Source organism: Micrasema longulum, unplaced genomic scaffold, assembly GCF_059751315.1.
Source record: "Micrasema longulum isolate JH-2025_06_02 unplaced genomic scaffold, ASM5975131v1 h1tg001388l, whole genome shotgun sequence".
NCBI lineage: Eukaryota > Metazoa > Arthropoda > Insecta > Trichoptera > Brachycentridae > Micrasema > Micrasema longulum.
Window position 1 is genome coordinate 129,555 of NW_028278574.1, and position 16,121 is coordinate 145,675.

General features: G+C 31.4%; 1 protein-coding gene across 1 annotated transcript; it reads right to left on the reverse strand.

Moving 5' to 3' along the window:
- Positions 1-9,350: 9,350 nt before the first annotated feature.
- Positions 9,351-15,854, reverse strand: LOC148275558 (UDP-glycosyltransferase UGT5-like; the record flags this gene model as incomplete). The annotated part of the gene is made up of 5 exons (XM_088235533.1): positions 15,623-15,854; positions 15,021-15,310; positions 13,935-14,157; positions 12,566-12,785; positions 9,351-9,559 (listed from the first exon to the last, which is right to left on the reverse strand). Coding segments are annotated over exons 1-5 (1,174 nt in total), but the record flags the coding sequence as incomplete, so codon positions are not given.
- Positions 15,855-16,121: the final 267 nt, after the last annotated feature.

The window sequence follows — 16,121 nt, forward strand, 5'->3', positions numbered from 1 at the left end:
TGATTCACTACGCCGATTTTTGTCACTGAACTAAACTGAACTGACATAATAATATTTCATATTTGGGTAATTTATACAGAGTCGTTTTTGTGGGGTACGCTATAAAATAACCATACATTTTTATAAGGTAAGTACATACCATCATCATTTCCTTTCCACGCCTAATGGTGCATAGGGCACTACATTGGTACACCAATCGCAGCGTATCTTGATCATTTTTGTTACATGAAGGTAAGATGATCAGTCTAACGTTTCAAGTACCAGTCCAGGGACTATTAAATATATTTTAGTGTAAAAACACCCGATTAAATATATGTTTCATGTTAGCCTTGTCAGGAATCGAACCCGAGACCTCTTGCATGGTAGGAAAATGCCCTGACCATTACCTATAAGTACATATAAATACCATATTACATGTCTTCTAAAATAACATTATAAATATTTTTATCAAATTATTATGTACGAAAATATTTATATAACTAATAGTAAAATGAATGTGTCATTTAACAAGAATCAAGTGGTGCAAAGCGGAGTTGGACCTTGGAGTTGTTATTCGTGAGTTCGTAACACAACCACGGGATGACAACTCGATTCTTCGATAGTTTTATGAATAGTTTTAATTGTGTTTTTATATATATATTCTTTTTCTGTTGATTTCAATGATACTCTTATTTTGTCTTTTTAATACTACTTTATTTTATTATTATTTTGTTGATTTTACTGATACCATTATTTTGTATATTTGATAGTGTGTGATTCTTAATTTTTATAATTTATATTTTAAAAATTATTTCTGATTATCTTTTTTGCATTGTATTCTTTGGAATTTTATTATTTATTACTTGCCCCTTGTTTTCTAGATTGTTATTCTATTGAATCACAATACGTGTCATTATAATTTAATCTATTACTAATTACTAATTAATTTGACTAAGTATTTTTTATTGTTGTTTATTGTGGTTTGACACGGGGATAGCCTAAGAAACCTTTATAAGTTCATTAATATTTAAACTAGTGTTATTTTTAATGAATAAATAAATAGTTTAATTTTTAATCTTTAAAAAACCTGTATTGGGCAAGAAGTAAGTACTTTTATTCACGCGGCAATATGTCACTCAAATGTGGTGTAAATACAACAAAGTAAGTGTTATTACTGTGGTTGTAGGGCCCTGCACACGATTTACCGATATTGTTTCGTGAGTGGGATGTTTGCTGCTACTAGACTTCCTCAATTCCAGTGAGCCTGTAGAGACACCGTAAAGCAGGCCTCAGAAAAAAGCTGTGAGAAAATCCGAATGTTAAAATCGGCTAATTGGTTGATCACTGCTGGGAATCAAGATTGAAACGGATCGCTAAAGTGACAAACTATTTAATGTAAATTATTATACAATAATTTGAGTTTATCCAAATATTTCTAGACAGGCTAGATTTCCTCCCGAGGGAGATATTGAGGTCTAAATTCGTCGCAACGGAGAAGGAAAACAGTTTTGAGCGGGGAATACGAAAGTATGCATTTACAGGGCTTATGACCTGTCATTGGGTGGTTTAAATTGCCACTTTTCACACTATGTAACTTTCACCATACAACCTATGTTTAACTAAGATTGTTTTTAAACATTTGGATATAATCAAAACATTTTTGGTTAAGCTAACTGGTTTAAAAAGAAGCATAAAAATGGAAAAATTGTTTTCAGGCGTTACCTAGTAGGTGAAATCATTCAGCCGGATTAATCTCACCCACAAGTTTCAGCTCTTTTACTTCACAAAAGTCAACAAATGAAAGAGTTGAGGAAATGTGAGTATTTAAACATAGGCAGAATGGTGAATGTTACACAGTGTGTAAAGTGGCCACTTTATATGGTACTTTTCAGCGTGTTGTCCTGGTGTTTACATAGAGTTAGGAATACGTTATTATTTTTTGTAATATGTGTCTATATATGAAAAAAAATAACTAAAAATATATAAACAGCCATTTACAGATCATAAGCTCTGTAAATGCCTAGACAGTTTAATTCCCACCTATTTTTTATTTGCCTCTCTGCTGCAATAAATCATCATCATCATTCCCTTTTCGCATCTAATGGTGCATAGGACACTGCATTGGTACACCAATTGCAGTGTGTCTTGATCATTTTTGTTACAAGATTGTAATATGATCAGTCTTACGCTTCAGGTACCAGTCCAGGGACTATGACATATTCTAGTGAAAAAACACCTTTTTAAATAAATATTTTATGTCAACCATGTCGCGAATCGAACCCAAGACCTCTTGCATGGTAGGCGAACGCGCTGACCACTGCACCACGAGGCTGATAACTACATTACCCTTTAGTTCTATTATCTATAAATACTTTTTTATGTTTTGCAATGTTTGTTTGTAAACAAATATTTTTTTCTTATTTCTATTTAGTGTGGCTGGATGTGTAGCTGATTTGGTATTGCGCTAACCGCCCGATCGAATCGGAATAAACATATTATTTTCATTTATTAAATTTAAAATAAATTCAATTCAATTTAATTCATTAATTTAAATATAACGTGTACATTACAAACATATATTTAATCCGTACATACTATAAAAAAGAAAAAAATACATGAAAGAGACTCATGTCAAAGTAGTAGGAGAATCCTGTTGTTATACAATATCCAGAGCGATGTTGTTCAGCATAGCGGTAGCTCTTCCAACAGGCAAAACATCTTCAATGCATTACCACTGATAGTTTCTATGTGTTCATGAAATGTCAGGGTGCTCACAAATCTAACGCCCAGATCCTTAACATTAGATGTTCGCATCAGATTCTGGTCATTCATTTTGTAGCGAAAAAATAGAGTTTTTTGGGCCCAAGTTAAGTATGTGACCGAACACTTGGAAACATTAAACCTAAGTTTGTTTCGCCTTCCCCATTCAGGTATATTAGATATATTCGCTTAGAAAAGACAAAAATCATTAGAAGTTGTCACCTTTAAAAGAAAATTTAAGTCATCCGCAAACAATAGAAAACGGGAGTTCAAAATTACATTTTTGACATTATTAATGAAAATAATGATGCATTCATTTTTCGTTTTAGGTATAATGCAGCTTATATGCAATTTGGATTAGCACGCCTGCAAAGGACGGTATTGGGGGGATGGTGGGAACGGGGGTAATTTAAGGGGGTTAGAGACTACCAGCGCTTTCAATTACGATCCTTTGTGCTTTTGACACGAACGTAATAAAGGCCATTTTTGAATTTCCGCTTAATACGGCTACGATACAAAGGATACATCTTGATTCCCCGTCGCCATGTGCCAGCAGTATTCCAATCTACAGTCTACGCAGAACGCGGAGTTATGCATCGTGCATACATTTCGACGGTAAACAGGCAAAGCGACTGATTTTTTATTTTATTTTATTTTTATTTTAGAGTGTACTTCAACAAAGGTACACACTTTAAAAACATGCGAATTGCAGATATTCGTCTTGAATTTATTTATTTTTTTATTATACATACGACCTTTGTCAATTACAACTGTTACATGAAGAAACATTATTACAAGAAACTGAACAAAAATAACATAAAACAATGAAGCAAAGACAAACAAGGCAATACAATAATGGTACACAATATATTTAAAAAACGAAAGACATAAGACTTCGAGCTAAACCATGCCAATCCAACTTCATCCCATACTGTGTAAGTCGCGAAGATATCTACGAAAATCCGAAAGATCTATCTCAAAGAATTCCAAGTCGTGTGACGAATTGACTAATCTACACATTTTGGACATTGAGGCATAAAAACAAAAGTTTATCTTAGAAGATTTAATAAATAGCAGATTTTGACTTCTGGTGACATGGTTGGGAACATAAAAAGGAATTGATTGCAACAGAGATGGGACATCACTTATAGCATTAAGTATTATGAAAATGCATATGAGGTCCATCTCAGTTTTACGTCTCTCCAATAAAGACAAATTTAGAGATAGCTGTATTTCAAAATAGGAATAATTACCCCTCTGTAATCCGAGCAACCATACGCATATGATATTAATTAATGTTGTAAGATAATTATCCAATATATGTACAAATACATACATACATGTAATTATATATTTGTTAAAAACAAACATCCATATGGGTATATAGAGAGTCATCGGAAAGCGTAAAAAAATAAACATTATTATTGTATATACATTTATAGTTTATTAGTTAAGGTATAACTAGGTGTTTAACTTTGATTTTTCGCAACTATCTAAATAAATACATTACTTATATATATGTTTGTGTGCATATGCGTACATATATAAATGTATATTTTTCACATATATTTAAATTTTGGTTTTAGGCCGGAGAGTTCTTGACAATTTTCAGACGATTAATAAGATGGTTGATAGATTTCCTCGATAAGGTTTTTTTAAATATGTACAATACTCACACACATATTCACATATATACACACTCTCACACAATATATGTATATGTACTCACTCTCACTAACATGTACAATAATAACAATGATACACTAAATAAGTACTTAACATAAATATTATTATGCATGTTACAATAAAAGTTAACCTCATAATGTAATTAATGATAACACTTTTATTTATATTTTTTATATGTTTTACACCAGTTTTTATTATAAACATTCAAACAAAACTTATACTCTTGTAATTGTTATTACCTTTTACTTAAATTATTTTAATTTTAATTATTTTATTTACATAATTATATAAAATCATGATTTACAACCCCTGCTTGCACTTGTTTATAACATATAAATTTTTTTATTCTCCCGCCAGTCTGACGATGTCGGTCACGACGAAACCCGGTCACTGGTAAAAAATTTATAAAAAATTATAAATAAAAGTGGTAAAAAACTATAAAGTATTTTTATTATTATAATTAAAATGCAGTTCCACCAAGAAATGTCAGTAGAAAAACTCAATATATATTTTTTTTAATGTCTTAATTTGGCTCCTGCAAATTTCACTTGGTGGCATTTAGCCTTCTCACCGTTGATTTCATTTTCTTTAATATATTATGAGGTTTAATGAACTTCTAACCTTATACATTCATACGCAAACTCGGTGCATCGTTAGGGTATTAATATGTGTACAAAGTATACAAATATGTATAGAATTAGTATCTTAAGATCAAATCCTAAGAGACATGCTCATAAACTTAAATTTACTTTAGCATTGCATGAAATTATTTTTGTATGGCAAAAATAAATCAAATAAATCGAGTTGTAGTCCTATGGCTAGTGTCTCGGACTCACGGATCAAAGGTCCATGGTTCGAATCCCGCTCTACCCCAACTTGATTCTTTTATTTCTTTTACAAATATTTGATATTTACAATACAAATTCTGTTCATGAATTAAAACGTATTCTCACTCGTTATTTTTTAGAAAAATAATGGATTGATTTTATAGTATATTATTCAATTTAACTTTGTTTCCTGGAATGCGTGATTCTTTTTTCTTTATTTTAACGTGTTAGGCATAATTCAAATTGTACATCGGTGGATTTATTGCCAAATCGCAACTTCTTCCAACCAACTGATGATGATGATTTCACCAAATAAAGATATCATTTTGTTAACTTAATAATTTTTCTGTGCTTTAAAAAAAATTATTTATTATGAAATACTAATATTGTATTAATTTTATTTTATTATTATTATTATCTAGTTATTCTCAACTTTACTGTGTTATATTTATATTTAGAACATAAGATTTCATCATTGTTTTTGTTATCTTTTATTTAGAGATGTTATGTTACTTTTTTACTTTTTTGTTTTTTGCATTATACGAGTATATTCACTAAATTGTTTAGTTTTAATTATTCTATTATTTCATATAATGTACACATAATTTTTGTGCACTGCTGGGATTATTTCTGTAAATCATTTTTTTGTAAAAGGTTCTTTGAACCGTTGATGTATAAATAAATAAATAAAATGGCCCTCAAAATGTTATATTTGGGTTAGTAAGAAAAACGCAAAAATTTATTTTTTCAAAAAAATCAAATGTTTTTTTATATCCACAACCACATTATACGAAATTCAAAAAATCTACGTGTAGCACTTATAAAGTATTATTTGAATATTTTGAAATGAGGTTTTATCAAATATACGAGAGTCAGTCAAAAACTAATGCCTCCAATTTTTTATTTTTTTTATCGTCAAGAAATTAAAATGTAATTACATGGGTTGTAAACCATACTATTGACTATTAATTTGTCATTTTCCGATATAATCTCCGTCCATTTCCACATTTAGGTACATCTTTTAAGTAGGGCATATATTCCATTGTGGTAAAAAGCACGGTCTTGCTTCCTAAACCATTGACTCGCGGACATTTTCACGGCCTCTTCATCTTCAAAGTGAATTTCACAATGGGCTTCTTTTAGCGGTCCGAACAGGTGGAAATCTCGTGGGTATTCTGCGAAAAAGCACAAAGTAAAAATGTTGCTGTTTTGACTTAATGATAGGGTTATACTGTTGAGAAAATACTCTACAATCCGCAAAAACGCTCTAAGTCCTATTTACACTATAACTCGAGATATTTTCTGTAATAAGTCAATATATCATTAATCCATTCAGGAAAAAAGCACCAAGGGACATGGGACGCCGTACTAGTGGGCAATAAATTACAATATTTTGGATGTATTCAGCGGAGCTTATGGAGCAGTACTGACTTGAGAAAAGGTGAGATTGTTGGTTGGCGACATGATAACCTGGAGATGTCTACATTTTTTACTCGGGGGCAACGTGGCAATTATAGTTTTCTCTTTTTACTAATTAATTAATAATCATAATAATAATCAGAACATTTTTTTCAAAATAATAGTGTATTGACATAACTTAGTGCAATTCGCTGATACATAATACTACAGTTAGAATTCAAATTGAAGTCACATTGTACCGACTATAGTCACTTTGTGAGAAATGCTTTTTTTCTATAATTAAAACAGTTATGTAATCATTTTATCTAATGTACAGTACGTATTACATAAGGTAAAATAATAACTAATTAGTAAAAAGAGAAAAGAAAAAAATATATAATTGCCACGTTGCCCCCGAGTGAAGCGTGTAGACATCACTTATTAGATTAGTTTTTATTTTTTAAACTATTTAATAAAATGTAGTAAAAAAAAAAGTTATTTCGTTACAAACTTTTAACTTCAATGATCTCAGAAGTAGTAATCTTGACCTAGTGCTTTTTTTCAGAATACCCACGCTGATCGATTAATGAAAAACTAGAAAAATAACAATTAAAATGTATTATTGAAAACAATTCATTAATATTGTTTTAAGTTTACCATGAGGATGTTTCTCTGAAGTTTTGCGGTCTGGCCCTAAAACATCGTCTATATCCTATCCACAATAAAAATAACAAATAATCAAATTGCAACTGGTGTAGATATGACATCAGTACCTTTTGCACCACTTGGTGTGAACATGGGTAAAAAATAGGCACGTCAGGAAAATTGCACTTTTCATAAACTAATTGTAAAGTACCTTTCACCTCCTGCGCAACTGACCAAATGTGACGCGTACCCTATCTAAATGCCACATAATATGAACTTGAAAAAGGTTCACTGGACTCGGAATATGACTTCTATCACTTGCGACAGCTCCGATCCCCTCCCTCCTCCCTCTGTCACCACCCACACAGGACGTTAAGATAATAAGTCCAGTCCTCCACATCGAGCCTCACAAAGGAATGATATTTGGAATGGCATTGTCAAAATGTCACCATCAAAGGGTTTGACCATCAGTTCATGATTGGACATCGGATGACGCATGAATGGATCTCTTTCCCTTTTTTTAGAATAAGCCTTCACGTGTTACAATGTATTATCTATAGAACTGTGCTCTATTCCATCGATTTATCTTAATACTATATCAAATACTTACATGTGCTTTCTCACAATATATAACATAACATAATCATTGTGAATCATATAGAAAAACCTTTAATTTGATTGTCGAGGTAAACATACACATAAAAATTAATTAGGCAATATTTTTGATCTTTTGATCAATAACTAACTTCCTGAACCTCAACATAATTTTACACAATAAATCATTTTTTATTTTTTATTATTACTATTTAAATTGAAAATATACTACACATAATTTATTATAAATAATATAATATATTCCATCATTACTGGGCCAAGTAAAATTAAATATTCCGACTCGTAGGTTGAGAAACAGTGAAGTACTGTTCATCGATCAGCATAGAACAAACTTTGGCCTTAATTTTCCAATGACCCGTCTTCGTCGTATTTTTAACTCAAGACACGATCTGGACTTTTTTGGTTTAAGTTTACAACGATTTAAAAGAGCACCAAATAAATAGTCCAGATCTTGTCTTGATGTGCCTTATGTTTGTCAAAGCTTATTTTCTTCTTTTTTTTTAATGTTTTAAACTATTATTTTATTGTAATATTTAAACCCTATAAATTGTATACATGGACAATGTCCGTTAATAAATAAATAAATAATTTCATATAATATTCTCCAGCAGTTTTTAGAATAAACTCCTTTAGGGACATGCAGATAACAATATTTATTTACAGATATATTTATTCTTCTTCTTCACGTGTCATGTCGGGTCCCCGCGACATTAACGACCACTTAGGAGAAAGCTTCCTTATCCTGAGCAGTGCAAAACAGCTCCTCCACAGTTCTAATCCTGGTCCATGCTCGGATGTTTCGAAGCCAGGAAAGTTTTTTTTATAGTTACGCTCTCAGTTATGTGTCTGGGTCAATTTTGAGTATTCTGTACATAAAGTACAAAATATTAGCGAGAAAATACGAAGTATTAAATTTTTTGTGTTCATGTAATTATACTACAATGTAATGATGTAATAACTTATATTTACAAATAAGTTATTAATTTTTCAAATACTTGGTACACTTCCACTTATTTATTTGACCAATTAGTGCTTTTACCATCCAATGGGCATCTTTAGACTGGTGAATATTATACAGTGTAAGGATAAACTGAATATTATCTTAAGTCTAGGTACATTTAAAAATAAGTTGAAAAAGACACAATACGCAACTATACTTAAGATAATATTAAGTTAAATAAGTGGAAGTGTACCAAGTATTTTTTAATTAATAAATTATGTATGTAAATATTATTTATTACATCATTACAATGTAATTCTATCAAGAATTGTCAATAAATAATTTAAATAAAAGATTTAAATGTATTTTTAATAACAAATTAGCAGACACGGCACCATTGCTTTATTCTCTTAAAGATGATTTCCGTTAATTTTAGATATTATTCTCGAAAACTGTCTTTCTCATGAAACAGAATATTGATTTAGTAAAATAATATAAACCAATCAAATATAGCATCAAACAGCCAAATAGGAAGGCCCAAATATCCAAATAAAAGTATTGGATCCACGTTATGTTGGGAGCCAAAGACTTTAGATGTTTAGTCCCATTATGTCTTATGACGTACTCTGTCCACCAAACCGCTCTCTCTAAGGGGGTTTGAGGAGCATCATACAACAGCTTTGATAACCTCAAAACGTTTTCTTTAAATCTGAAAATAAATTAATCCGAATTACACCATGAAATAACTGGTGGGTTTTTTATTATTAATTATGTTACAGAATCATATAACAGGGGTTTTCCGTTTCAAATACTTATAGTCAGGTCTTTCTTTACATATTATAATAAAGTTTATTATTTTCACACACCATTTTTATTCAGTTTTCTTCTTTTTAACCTACGTCATTGAGTTTTTTTTCATTAGATTATAGAAATAAAACCTTTTTATCCATTTAAAATTAATAAGGGGAGTAAAATACTTTCGAGAAAAAAAAACATGCTTTTACTAATAAATAAAAATTTATAATTTTAAATTCCACGCCCTAATACGTCACGATTCGGTTAAATTTGTTTGACCGTTTATATTTAAATAGATCATCGTCGCAAATCTTGACGTCACGATTTTCAAGGCCAAACATGTCGCGTTTTTGTAAGGGTAATTTGTTTTACAATTTTATTTTAAAAGTTACATAAAAAAAAAAAACATTTCTCCCCGCTATTCGTATTGATTTTGGAAGAGCAATTATTTTTTTCTAAAACTATTTCACATATTTTAATCGGTATTTGTAGTATGTGATATTTCCCTATATTGGATATCGTTTGAATGGGTTCCTACTGTAATATGTATTTATCAAACTTCAAATTAAAAAATATGTGCACTTTGGCTGGCTTATTGCTAAAAGCAATAACTTCTAGCCAACAAAAAACAAACTTATCGACAAAATTTGTACTTTTTTTTTAATGTGATATATTTATACAAAATGAACGTTTATATATCTGTGAGTAGATAGAACATGTACATATAAACTTATTAATACAAAATATTTTCTTTATGCACATTAAAGATGAGGGATCAGATAATGAGTAAGGAAAAAAAGAAGAAGATCCAGGGAAGGAAAATAATTATATATATGTATGTTTAATTTATATAAATGAAGGAATGTTTGGTTTCTAGGTACATATAATAATGTTAAAGTCGTTTTTTAAAAGTTGCCAAGGAAGGTGCATTTTTTGATTGAAAAGATAGCTTCTTCCAAAAGTAGCACTCTGAACAGAAAGAAAATTGCTGAAAAATGTGGTATGTCAAGGAATGGAAAGTGTTCTCTTCTGAGAAGAACAAAGTAATAGACTACAATCAGAGAGGTAAATAAAACTCTCAGCTAGATATTTTTGTAGAAGTGAGAGAGTTTGAAAATGTATGAGCTGATTAACCTTTTCGAGCCTGATGGTAAAAAATCCCCGAGTTCCTGAGGGGGCATGAGAAATACCCCAGCTAAAATGCTTTAAAAGTGATTTTTTTAAAAGTCGTTATAACGACTTTTTAAATAATACTGTTTCATAATATTTCTAGTTTTCTGCGAAATTCATACATTTTTTTAATAAAATAATGTTGTATGACATTGCGACACGTTCACCGTGACACATTGAATAGCACTGATTTAATTTCGTGTTACCCGTTATAGTTGTGGAAGGAAGGGCAGTTGGAATGGGGAATACATGTAAAATGTAAAGCACAAAATACAGCTTTTTGTAATTGTGGGTGGAAATTCGCACCCAATCAGCTAAAAGCACATTCACAAACCGACCAACACATCGAAGAATATTAAACTATAGAGCGATGAATTGCAATGTTTGCTGTTTGAATGAGGAGAAAGCAAAGACATATGTTAATTGTCATTAAAACAGTCAAGCAGAAAAATATTTTCAAAACAAAAACAAACAAACAAATCATCACGCCGTTTCCTCGTAGGGGTAGGCAGAGAGGATAGAACGCCATATCACTCTATCTTTGCACACAAACCTCGCTTCCTTTACATTCATACATCTTCTCATGCACGCACGCTGATTATTCCTACTTTTGACATGTCCATCTTCAAGTATTTGATGGACTTGATCGTGCCATGTCTTTCTCGGACTTCCTTGTTTTTTGCATCCATCAACATTAAAATATTTTAATACAATTTTTATATTATAGGGAAGTATTATGGAAAAAAAAATCTTATTGAAAAAATGACACCTAAGAGACCTTAGATACCGGGGGCGAGTTGTCAAAATATGCGATTATGCACGGCTTACCATTTAATTTGACTTTCGATAATAATGTTTTATAGCAACTATATTTATGGAAAACAAATAAATTAATTGTTAATTATTATAAATCCCCGCAACCGTCAATATCTTTCTACAAAAAAATATCCATAAAGTGCGCCAAGCGCCCAGCCCGTTCTCTGTAAACGATAAAACTAGTCGATCACCTCAGCTTATTTTTCCATACAAAAACGTTCACTTTATTTTACATCTTTTACCCAGTTGTGCTTTTTTCGTATTAAAACAAACTTGCAGCTTACAAATATTATTTAAAGATTCCCTATTGAAAACTAGTATTTCGAACATTATTTCCGAAGGTGTATTTTTCTTTAACATGATACCGTTGACATATTATGTATCACACAGGACATGTGGCTTTCGAAGTTGCCGTTTTTGGTATTATTCATTTTAACAGGAATCGGCCAGCGCTTAACGTTGACATTTCAATCATAATAGAAATATCTAACGAATGTTATTTTATAATAATCTATAACTTCATACTTCGGTATTTAAAAAATATATATTTGAAAGTATTGTATTAAAATGGTTTAGAATAAAGCTACGAATATCGCGAAGTTAATAATAATTGTTGTTTGAGTTGATTTTCACAGAACCACAGAAAAAATACCCGTTTACAATTACATTACTTATGTGTAGGTAAAAATAAATGAACATTTTTTGTAGATTACCTAAAAAAATCACCGCTCGCCACTGCTAGATACCCGCAAGGACAGGCTTAAAACGAAGCCACTCGAGTTTGGTGCGAAAGGGTGATACATTATTTTATTTATACTTCTTTGTTCTTCATATTACATTAAATACTTTTTTGTGTCATATATTCGAATATTGTATTAAAAGCACAGTGCAAAAACGTATTACTCTAACATTTTTACATTTAGAAATTTCTTACCGGCATTCTGTTATCACTGAAGTAATGTCCCTTTTCACAAGATCGTTTTTAATATTTCCCAAAGTCCACTTGAGGCCAAGGTCATAGTGCACAACCTTAGCTACGTTAAGGTGCTGATCACCTACAAAGGATATTCCTATCATCGGAACAGCGTGAGTAACTGCCTCTACTAGTGACTGGTATCCTCCTTGAAATACAAACAGCTTTATGTTCGGATGACCTGAAATAATAAAACGTAAATGTAAAGGTTGATATTTTATGTAATTAGTTAATTCATTTTATTTTTTTAGGTTGAAACTCAAATTGCTAAATTATCATTACATGTTTTTAAAGTTTTTTTTATTCAACTACAACTAAGTGAGCCTTCGCTAATCCCGACTCCCGCTTCTCCGGTGATTGTGGCAATTAAAACGAATGGGGCGGGGGCGGTTGGGGGGGGGTGGCGTGAAATTGGAAAAACATAAGCAGAAGAGTATTGCAGACTTTTAATATAATTATTTAAATTTCTGTTTTTTTGCTTCATTTCAAATGCACAGCCTTCCTACATTTTTATTTTTCGGTATTGTTAATATTCTCGAGATCGTATTTTAATAATTAAAAACATTTTTAAAGTTAATCATATATCGTCGTGATTTTAGAACAAAGACGGATGTGCGAAAAATTCGACATTGGCTTTCTCGTATATTTGATCTTGAAATATTCCAGGTTTTAAAAAAATAAAATATGTAACTAACCCAAGTACCAAGGGATATACGAGTAGTTGTGACATAAAGTGTCAAAATAAATACTAAACCGCTCTCGTGTATAGTAAAGTAAAAGAAAATCATATGCGTCGTTGTTCGACGATTATGACGATATGTTTTATTACCATTAAGTATTACAGACCACGATTCGGACTCCTTGATTATTGGCAGGTTTTAAAAAAATAAAATATGTAACTAACCCAAGTACCAAGGGATATACGAGTAGTTGTGACATAAAGTGTCAAAATAAATACTAAACCGCTCTCGTGTATAGTAAAGTAAAAGAAAATCATATGCGTCGTTGTTCGACGATTATGACGATATGTTTTATTACCATTAAGTATTACAGACCACGATTCGGACTCCTTGATTATTGGCCAAGATTTTTTTTTTTGCTTGCCTGGGTTATCGAGGCCCTACTCCATTTAAGCAAAATATCTAAAGTAAAATCCACAAATTTTGCTAGGTAATGTATTTGTTGGTTAATATTCCTGCAAAATAATTCACTTAGACCACGAAGAAATTTGAAGTAGCGTAATATTGCTATGTGTTTTTAAAAATTAATACACATTTATAAACCATGTCTGTAATAAAAAAGGACAATTATTTTGCTAAAACTGTCTTACTTAAAACGTCATTTTGAGGGAGCCACGAAAACATTCTGACGTTATCTGGTAGTTTCATAGATTCTTCTGATTCCCATTTCCATATAAATCTGTAGGGCAGCTCTGAAAAACTGTCTAAAAGCGTCTCTACAACTTGAGTAGGAAGCTGGTTACTCCTGACGTTACTGCCTAAACTCAGTAACACGGCACCTTCTGTAGCTTCATCGAGGAATACCTTGATATCCTGAAACGTACTCATATTATTTATAGGTCCAACGATTCGACAGCTTCTAGAATGTTTAGGCGACTGTTGGATTTTGAAGATGAAAAATATTTTTTCTTTTCCTTTTTTCTCGAACCCTCCTCGTCTTCAATAAAAACAAAATAAACAATATGTATTTTCAACAAATAGTTTTTAGTTATTTTGTAAGGTACTTGCCAAAAATCAAACTTAATTTTTATGATTAAAATTGAAATAATTACTCTTATCATTTATTTATTTATGTACACCCCTCAACTCTCATTCCATGCTTCCACAAATACAAAATACTTCTTGACACGAAAACTTTACTTATTACCACAATTTTTTTTAAATTCAGTATTTAGTAGACACCATTAAAATAAAAAAATGCGATAGTATTTATTTCTTCATTATAATAAATATTATACCTCAATAAGGAAGCTTGTGTAGCTTCGGAACCCGTAGATAATTATATAAATTAAAAGTTATCAAAAACGAGGTATTTTTATTTTTAACTTTAAAATGAATATCCACAATGTTTGGAATCAAGTTCAGTGAGAACACAAAAATTGTAATTTGATTTTTCGCCTAGGCGTTCTGTGTTCTGTTGATTAAATTGAGCCTCCTAGTTTGTTGTGATGTAAAAAAAAGTTGTGGTAGGGCAGTGTTCAAACATCGACCTTCTGTTCCGTGAGTCCGTGACACTAGCCACAGGACCACAACCTGATTCGAAAAAATACTTCTTTTACGTACATTCTCATTACATAAACAGTTTCACACCACTACCCGGAATGGCAAAACGTTAATAATTGTTACTGTTGTTAAAATATTTTTATATTTACATCATTACGTAATAAATTATATACCTTTGGTAAGGGTTTGACATCTTCCAAATGAATTCCGGTAATGTCTACATGGGTAGGTACCACAGGTCTTGTAAATCCCAAAGCAGGGTGAGCATTTACAAGCACCACGTCCGGTACACAGTCTTCATACTGGAGATCCGCTAGTATCGCACCAAAATGTTTTTTTACTATCTTGTTTTGTGCGGGAATTAATAAGGTTCTATACAAATATTCAACATTTAATCCAAACACAACACGGTATAATCTGTCACTGAAGGTCTCCGCGATTAGTACTTCTTCAATGTGATAGTCTGGATGCAAAACATAATGTGGATTGTTTCCAACCATTTTATGGCTTGGACGTGATAAATCCATAGACGTTATGCCGATAAATGGGGCTTTGAACCTATTAACTAAAGTAAACAAAGCAGGAAAAAGATGGTATTCTATCATCACCAGATCAAAATGCTCCGTGTCGTTTCTGACAATGTTTTGAAATTCGGGAGTTGCGAAAATTGCGTCGATCAACGATTCAAATACGCTGAAAAATTTCTTGACGATTTCTGATTTATCTTCCATTTGTCCTATCTTGTTAAAATTCATAGATTCTGTAAATGTGTTACCTAAAAACGACCAGTCCAGTTCTGTTATATTAGGATTGGTAATGTGAGTCGGATTAGGGGTACCGACTACGAGCTGGTGGCCTCTCCTAGCCAGTTCGGTGGTCAGGGGACGGAATACGATCTGGTGACTAATTGACGGTATGAGAAACAAACACAAGATCCTAGCACAATCCATCACACCAACAAAAATACTACTCGTAATTACTAATATATAGTACTTCGTCACGATCATCGTAAAAACTAGTTAATTAGTGAACATTCATACTGATATGAAAAACTTTGACTGGGATCCAATATCTACGCACCGAACAATACTTTTGCGGATTTTTCAAACGGTCAAAGTTCGAAGTTTATTTCTGTTATCTTTACGCTTAAACAATAAATTTTAATTATTTATGCCAGTAAACATAATGCATCAGAATACGCTATAAGTGAACTGCAGTAATAATTCGTTTATTTTATATTCGAATTGTTAATATTTAAATAATTACTGGCTTAG